At 27.2% G+C, this 9,130-nt stretch overlaps 1 protein-coding gene across 1 annotated transcript; it reads right to left on the bottom strand.

Annotated features, from left to right (window-relative positions):
- Positions 1–4,075: 4,075 nt before the first annotated feature.
- Positions 4,076–8,049, bottom strand: LOC124911713 (deSI-like protein At4g17486). Its single transcript, XM_047452223.1, has 5 exons — positions 7,717–8,049; positions 6,567–6,854; positions 5,713–5,793; positions 5,449–5,615; positions 4,076–4,366 (listed from the first exon to the last, which is right to left on the bottom strand). The coding sequence occupies exons 1-4, from the start codon at positions 7,868–7,870 to the stop codon at positions 5,482–5,484; spliced, it is 657 nt and encodes a 218-aa protein (XP_047308179.1). The 5' UTR covers positions 7,871–8,049; the 3' UTR covers positions 4,076–4,366; positions 5,449–5,481.
- Positions 8,050–9,130: the final 1,081 nt, after the last annotated feature.

Raw genomic sequence — 9,130 nt, 5'->3', positions numbered from 1 at the left:
ATATATATATATATATATATAAAAGAAATGATTAGGTGAGGGAATTTGGTCAAGGAATGATTTGGCATAATCTTATTCGCTGAAAAAATCAAATAATTTCTCTCTTTTCTCTAACTTTTACATTTTCCAACCAATGAAGGTGATGCCAAATCATTCCCTCACCAAATTCTCTCTCTTTATCACTCCTCTCTATATATATATTCTTACCATATTTATAATAAATAAATAAAAATTGAAACTTAAATTTTATAAGTAAGTTAGGAAAAATTACCGACATTGTAAGTGTATCGAAAATAATGTATCGCAATATATTAAAAATATCGATTTTTAAGGTGTACCAAAAAAATGTAAGATATGATACTGATACCGAAATTATTTATACGAAAATGTATGAGATTTTTAAAATTTTGGTATATCGGGATATACAAAAAAAAATATTTATAAATTAAAAAATATATATATAATACTTATAAGGAAATAAATAGATTTAATATTAATTTAATTATAAAAATATAATTTATAAAAATTAAATCAAAATATAATTATATTATAATATTATTCCATATATGTCAACTTTGTCAATAAAATTGAAAAAATAATTCAAACAAACTTTCAACATCTTTGATTGTTTCAACATCTTTGATAGGTGGAAATGAAGTGAAATTATGTACATAATCTTTTCAAATTTTGTTAATGATATTTTTGTAATCGCATCCTCAACTATGGCTAGTGAATCTGCTAGTTTGTAGTTTGAATGAATTTTTTATGAATAATTTGAGTTCTAAAATTATGGAAACATTAATGTGCACAAATAATTGTCTAAAAGGAAAAGAAAAAAATAAATTATGGACAAATTTTAGAGATATGAACTTAAATTGTTAAAAGAAATGAATTAATTGAAAAAAGTGTTTTTTTTATTAATTAGGTATAAATTAACTAATATTTATTATTATTATTATTATTATCTAACATAAATTGTATTATCAATTTATAAAAAGAAATTACAAATACAAATGTGATGATTGAAGACTATTCTGAATCTTTTTTTTCTCGTCTTCACTTTAGTTTAATTTGAAAACTATACTTATGTTTATTTTTGTTCCCTCCAATTTTTATAACTAAATTTAATTTTTAAAATTACTAGTTTTTTAAAATATTGAATTATAATAGAAATATTTTATTTTATAATAAATATCTTTAATTTTTAATTTTGTGTAACGTTTATATAGTAACTTTATTAAATTGTTTTATAATGTTTTAGTTAATATGTTTTTTAAGTATGAAAAATATAATACACATACCGAACTGAAATTAAGGTTTACCAAAATAAAAGTATAACGAAATCAATGTAAGATAAATGTATGTATTTTTATATATCAAAATTTTCGGTAAAAATATAAGGTATGAATAAAAAATTAAAAAATATTATACCGACGCACCCTTGTTATAAGTTAAGGTGGTTACAAATGAAGACACCATGTTCAACTATTCTCGATTTATGTCAAATAAAAAGGAGACCATCATTTTCAAAATTATATGTGAAATACACAGCAAAGCAGCTGAATTTCATGTGGGTTTGTTTGGAAAAAAGAATGAGTTTAAGTTAATGTTTCCTCCAAATAAAAAACTTTTTATATGACCCCAACATCCTTAAAAGATGTCACATGTCTTCATGTGATTGTTTCATTCCAGCTATGAAGAAACATTAATGATAGAGATGTGCATATATGTATATTAATTACATTTGTTATTCTTTTGTGAGCAAATTCATTTGTATTCCCTATCATATTCAATTCCAACCTCAATTATTAAGTTTCATTCCAAAATGTATTAATTCTCATAAAAGATTAACACAATAACTCAATTTAATATAAACTTGATAAATCCTTTAATCAAGTAGATCTTTATTGATATAAAAGTTAGATTTAATGTTAATAAAAAATGGTTATTTTTAACATAATTTATATGTCTTACATTATAAAGGGGACATGACCACATGGGTGGCTGTGACTAATAATATGAAATGGGTTTTCTATCAATCATTTTCAATGTGCTAACACAATTAAGTACAATTTATCAACTTGTGAAATTAAATTGTGAGGATTAATATATTCTCATTTCATATCACCCCCAGTTTAACTGGTAATTAGAGTTATAAATATGGGATTGTTCTGAATTAGTTAATTAAATAACAATTATAATTGGTACATGGAATTTTGGGTCAATATTAGCTTTGTTTGATATTGATTTTCCCACAATATTTTCTCTAATTTTACTTTAATTATTTTATTACTCAATTTATTTATCAAAATACCAAAATACTATTTATTTAATATATTTTCTTTTATCTATTTAAAAAATAGATCAATCAAATATTTTACCCAAAACTCATATAAAACCTAAAAAAACCCATAGATCAAACAAGCTCTCTGACTAATTAAAAGTAATTTTTATTTAAATATCTTTTTTACGAATTTGTATTCCAGTTTTTATTTATTTATTTTAATAATAATATTATAAATTAAATAATTATTAATTATTTAAAATATAATTTCAAATTAATTAATTGATTTTTAAATTTATATTATATTTGTTTTTCAAAATAATAATTAATCATTATTTTCTTAATATTATAAAAAAATATCATATACAAAATGATATTTTAAACTATATTTTTGTAAATAGTCCATATATAGTTCTATATAATTTAATTATTATTATTATTTTTGTTAGATTATATCAATTTATTTAGATATATGTATAAGAATAATTAATAGTTTTAAATATCAATAAAAAATATTAGATTTTATAATTAGTTTAAAATGTATATCAAAATAATTTATTCTAAAAAATTAAAAATATAATATATTTTTAATAATTAGTTTATAATTTTATTATGAAAAATAATTTTAAAATAATAAAAAGATAAAAAAAAAAAAAGTAAAAAATATTTAAATAAAATATATATTTTACTAAGATTAATATTTATTTGTTAGTAAATTGAGTGAAAATATCAATCATTCTTTAAATAAAATTCTTCTTTGGAAATATTTTAAAATGTATTAATATATAATAATAATAATAATAATAATAATAATAATAATAATAGAATATATAAAAAATAAAATAAAAGGTATTCAATTATTTTAAAATTTTGATTAATTTTATTTGTTTATAAAAAAATTTGTTTGCTATATAAAAATTATTTAAAGAACCAGAATTGAACATGATGTCAAATATTCTAAATTCATTCTACTAAAATGAAGTCATCTGAACTATTTTTTTTTAGAATCAATAAAATGTAAACAAAATGTACAAAAATTGTGGATTATTTAAAAAGTCAGTGATGTTTAATTAAGTTGAAAAATATTTCATGACAACAAAATCATAAGTTAACTAGTCCTGTTTTCATGAAAAACATCCAAATAATGGAGTGAAAATTGGAGGAAATTAATTCACTCTTGTTTGACAGGACAAGAATCATAAAAGGAAAATAGGATTTAAAAGATGATTATTTTCATCAAATATTGGAAATATACTTTTTATAGAAAATAACTACCACCTAACAAAATTAAATTCAGTATCATGTTAAAAAATTGAAAGCTTTTTCTTTTCACAAGATCATATAATGAGAAACAAAAGTTACATCTGCAAGTTTGGTTTGACACCATTTTAAATTCTTTAGTGACTACAAGACTTAAAAGAGAAGCAAAACGCTAAAAAAAAAAAAAAAAAATTACCAGTGGGATATTCTCAATCTTTTTAAAATGCGAAGATTATTCGCACTCCGAATTAGCGTTCTCTAACAATAATAAAATAAAATAACCAAAGGAATTTCTCATGTCCCTTTTTTGGGTTTGTTTTGTTGGTTGTCTATTTTCACAAGTGAAGAGACTTGTATTACTAAAACCTATAGTAGACAAAAAAGAAAATAATCAAAAGCTTTGATATTTTTGTTACATTTTTCATTAAGGTGTGGATTCAAAAGATGAGATCACATTTAAAAACGAGATGCATCTAAACTAGTGAGTGTGACACAAGTTCATAAATCTGGATTTAGAAACAGAAAGTCTTCTGAACAAAGAATGAAGTTCGAGATATTATTATTATATAAATATATACTATAATGGGTTTACAACAACAAACAGAACAAATATATAGATAGAACCAAAGTCAAAGAATTTAGAGCCACATTTGAAACAGGTGGAGAATGGTTCTCTATAGATAGAGGAAACCAGTGATCAAGACATGGAAAACCTTGTGGTTACAAAATCAGCAAGTCATCGCCTGTTCGCTCGCCCAGGAGACTTTTTTTTTAACTTTTCGACCGCTTTATTGGAAGGAAGCAAAAAAATCGCAGCAAGGTCTGGGAAAATGTATTTTCAGACATATCAGATCAAGAAAAATGGAGAAAGCACATTTTCAAACATGATAATAAAGAACCACCCCTAGTTTTCAACCTAAGAAAATTTCAGCTATTAAAATTCCCAACTAAATTAACAAATCGAAAGTATTCGCACATAAACAAGAAAACTTGAACAAGTGTCAAGTTTTGCAAAGAGTATTGTTAAAGAAATCAAAAGAGGTGACGATTTTGAGCTTGTCGATGTAAAAGTGGATTAGTTTGGTCAGATTATCAAAATATTTTTTAAAAAGTTATAAAGAATAAAGAAAGGGTGTTTTAGTATATGGATGATTTGATGAAGAAAAAGTGATGAATGGGATAATAGTTTGTTTGGATTTAATTCAAATAATCCACATCACACAAAGCCTTTGACTTTAGGAGGTGATGTGGCGCTGAGTTGGCTTCCATGTCATGATTCCTTTGATTTCTTTTAACAAGTAGGTAGATTTTTCAAAAACTAATCATGAGTTTAATGAAAAAAATGGATTATTTAGTTTATAATCAAAATAGCCTTAGTATCTAATATTTAAAATGTTATATAAAGAATAAAGGAAGAGCAATAAAGTATATAATTGATGATTTGATAAAAAATAATAATAATTTATGATGGTATAGTTTATTTGGATTCAATTCAAATTATACACATCAAACAAGGCATTTGACAACAGGAAGTGATGTGGTGCTAAGCTGGCAGCCACTTCATAACCTCCTTTGATTAATTTGAAATAGGTAGAATTTCCAAAACAGGTAAGGCAGCTAACTAACCATGAATTTAAAGAAAAAATGGATTATTGGGTAAATTGACCAAAACTATTTAATATTTAAATGATGATTTGAATCATTTGATGAAAGAAATGATTGATGTTAGGATATTAGTTTATTTGGATTGAATTTAAATAATCAACATCAAACAAGACCTTAAACTACAGGAGGTGACGTGGAGCTCAGCTGGAAGCCAGTCATGACCTCCTTTGATTTCTTTTAACAAGTAGGCAAAATTAGCAAAAGGTAAAGACAACTTAAAAAAAGGTAAAGGCACTAACCATGAGTTTCTGCTAGGAATTTAGCAGTTTAGATCACCTCTGGGATTCTTTAATAAAACTCACTTCTGAGACGCCAACAGAAGGCGAAAGAAGGTGTTTGTCATGATTTGCATCGTCAAATTCTGTTAGGTTACTCGTATTAGACATAACGTCTGAACCATCTTCTTCTGTGAAGTTTCAAATTTACCAAAACAAATTGTAAATGAAATGATGGTGAAAACAAATCAAGCTCTCATAGGCCATTATTAATGTAAAACTACCAACCTCCACATGCATGATATTCATGCAGTTGTTTAACCGTAGTTACTTGAAGACTTTCAGGTAGCAGACAACTGCATAAAGAACCTGAAATCAAATGAAATAAATTTTCAATCTAAAATGTTATAATTCCAATTCTTGTATAGATTAAAGAAAATGTGTCTCAAAGTTGACAACTCAGCCTCTCAAAGTCGTCACTATAAATCTGATACTCAAACAGATTGCTAGGATTGAAGGGGGGGGGGGGGGGGGGGGGGGGGGGGTTTTAAGACCATGGTCTTTTCCCTGAAGGAGGCTAACACAAACTCACCCATTTCAATCAAAGGTGATTTCAGTAAAACCGAATTTGAGACCTAAGTCTAATATTTACTCTTACCACTTGAACTACTATGGATGGATGGGACCTGAGCAGTTAATCGCCTTCAAAAGTTCTTTAGTGTTTATTATTTTTGAATGAATTCACTTATGCTTTATACGTCATGATTTGCAGTCTCTTGTTTTGACGGATGATTGTTGTGGGCTGCATTGGATTGTAATTAATAACCACTGTAGTGATTTTTAAATGGGGTTTTCACCATTATTTTGTGCACAAAACAAAAAAAAATGGATTAATGAAATGGGGTTTTGTCCTTTGAAAAAAAATATGAATTCACTCTTCATTGTGTTTCTATCTTCTTTTATCTTTCGAATCCTCAGGGGGGTTCATCATCCTGGCTGCGTTAGCAGTTGAGTCAGCTTTGACTAATGAGTAGGATCTTTACTAAGACCAACCAAATTAAATGTCATATATTAATGATGATGATAAATTACTAAAAAAGGGAAAGAAAGCAACAAATAGAAAGCTCAAGAAGCTCACATACCTAGCTTCGCAAGCCGATTAACCCAACCAGGGATCCCTTTGCCTAAGAGTCTTGTCGACATGTCATTGGTAAAATGGTTGCAATTCTTGTAGATAAGATGATAGGTATCACCATGATACTCAGAAGCCACCCTCTCGATGAATTCTCGGAATTCTGGAGGGGACATGTTTATACAACCAATGGGAATCGAACATCTATAGCTAAAGCCAGGACAACACCTCGGTTCCACTTCAAATACTCCACTAATAGGGAAATCATGTGCTCCAAATCCATATTCCTTTCCATGAACTGCAAAAAATAAAATAAAAACAGATAATTCGACGCGTTTATAGAATTCATTTCATGTATCATCAACGATGCGCCAGATAGAAGCCAAATAACTGCCTCTCTAGAGGATAGTTCTGGTTCATAGTTGGTAGTAATGAGTACAAAAATCTTGAAATGGGAGATTAGAGAGGGTTCAAATCTTGAAATGATATTTTTTTTTTCATGTCATCTACATTGCATTGCATCTACTTGGGAGGGGTGAGGATTTTTCAAATGTATTATCATTTCCTACAGATTTCCTGATGAACCAGGTTAGAGTGAAATCTTTTTTTATTGAAGATTTTATGAAATGAAACAGTTTTGTTTCATCTCATTTATGTTGCATTGTGTCTACTTGGGAGGATGAAGATTTTTTCATATGTATCTTCAACTCTACCCTTTTTTCAGATCTCACTTTTGGAGAGATTTAATTCTATGAAGCAATACACTGTACAATCAAGTTAGGAGATGAGAAAATGTATTAACAAAATAGTCCAACTTTTCATATGTATTATCATTTCCTCTCTACAATTTTTCAATCTCACTTTTTACCCTCTATTGTAACAAGAATATGTAACATCCTACTTCAATCTCATGTCTTTTCAATGAGAATCGAGATTTGATTACTAACTGTATGTTTATTGGCACGATATTAACATACCCATATACATCTTTCAAAGTAGTCTAAAATTCAGGATCATGAAAGAACAGAAGACAGATAACACCCATTAAAAAAATCAGATCAAAAGAACAAGACCTGAACCACACCACAATAGAAAGAAAGATCCAGATTTGAGATGTGGATCTAAAATAGAGGTTGAAGTTAGAAATGCGATCGATATACCTTCGATGCCGGAATGGAAGATTCCAAAGCCGAAGCAAACAGCGTATTGGTTCATCGGAGTGAGGTCGTAGACATTCAATAGGATTCGAGAGTCGACCGCATCACCGTCAAAATCAGGCTCGGGATTGATTTTTGAGGAATTCTCCGCACCCATTTTCTCCCTCTTTAGTGCAGATTAACAGCTGATTTTGCTTTTTGCCGATTTCGTTTTTGGTATTTGTCAGACAAAAGCTCAAAAAAAACATTCCCCCTTCCTTCACTCCATTTATCAATTCTTTCTCTCTCTTCTTTCAGCAGTCAATCCGACACGAGACAAAGCTCAACTCGGCAACCATTGAGTGAAACAAGTGGTGAAATCAGGAAACCATGATCGAAAAATATATTAATTTATTTTGGATATTTTTTTAATAAATTACTATAATATTACATTCAAAATATTATAATAATAGTTTGATTAATCTTTTTATATAGAAAAGCTCTTACCCAAAGTTCAACTCAAAAATAGTTTTATGTTAGAGTTTTTATTTTTATTTTTATTTTTATTTTATTTAAAACTCACTACTCATCTCTTTTTAATATTCAATTAGTTAATTTGGAGTTTTTATTTTTATTTATATTTTATTTAAAACTCACTACTCATCTCTTTTTAATATTCAATTAGTTAATTGGTTATGGTTATCAGTTAGAGTAATATTTAGTAAAAATTGAGTTGAAACAGCTAATACAATATATTTACACATTTGAGTTATATTCAGATTATTTTTTTATTGATGAGAAATAGTTGAATTTTTAATTATATCATTTATAACATGTTATATAATTTCTAAAATTCCTTCCGTAAAGTCGGACCCCAGGAGTTCAATGTTTTCTCAAGTACTTATTAAATTCATAATCTATTAGGTAACATTTTGTATTAATTCTATGTTTTTGTGATATTTTATTTTTATTTTCTCATATTTTGTTTTGTCGTTCTATTTAAATATATTATTATCATAACATGGACAATTTTCAAAAATACAAATTAGTTAATTTATTAAGTAAAATATTAAAAGTTATTTTTTTTTTATTTTATAAATTTAAATTTTAAATTTAATAAAGTATTTGTTAGGATCGGGATCGCCGATAGGGGGCCGGGGTCCGACTAAAAGAATCGCTTATAACAACACACACCAATTGACACTAATCCTGTTAGAGATTAGAACCGTTCTTAACACTACGCAGGTTGTCACAGACTCTTGAACCGAGTTCAAGGGCAAAAATGTATGTTTCAACCTAAAGCAACACACACGGTTCAGTTAAAGAAGGTAGTATAGAGAAATCGGTTGGACTAAGGTAAAGTCGGTTGGGTTGATAAAATGATGGTTCGGTTTGGTTGGAATAGTTAGTGATTCGGTTCGGTTGATAGTATAGCCGG

Source organism: Impatiens glandulifera, chromosome 8 (genome assembly GCF_907164915.1).
Source record: "Impatiens glandulifera chromosome 8, dImpGla2.1, whole genome shotgun sequence".
NCBI lineage: Eukaryota > Viridiplantae > Streptophyta > Magnoliopsida > Ericales > Balsaminaceae > Impatiens > Impatiens glandulifera.
The sequence above is the reverse complement of the archived record's forward strand: the minus strand, read 5'-3'. Positions and strand labels throughout refer to the sequence as shown.

Bases quoted from the DNA above. Each gene is read 5' to 3' on its own strand.
- LOC124911713 (XM_047452223.1), bottom strand. From the start codon at position 7,870: ATGGGTGCGGAGAATTCCTCAAAAATCAATCCCGAGCCTGATTTTGAC. The intron at 6,855-7,716 runs GTATATCGATCG...TATTTTTTGCAG, and splicing joins CTTCCATTCCGGCATCGAAG to TTCATGGAAAGGAATATGGA. The intron at 5,616-5,712 runs GTTGGTAGTTTT...GAAACTTCACAG, and splicing joins TGAATATCATGCATGTGGAG to AAGAAGATGGTTCAGACGTT.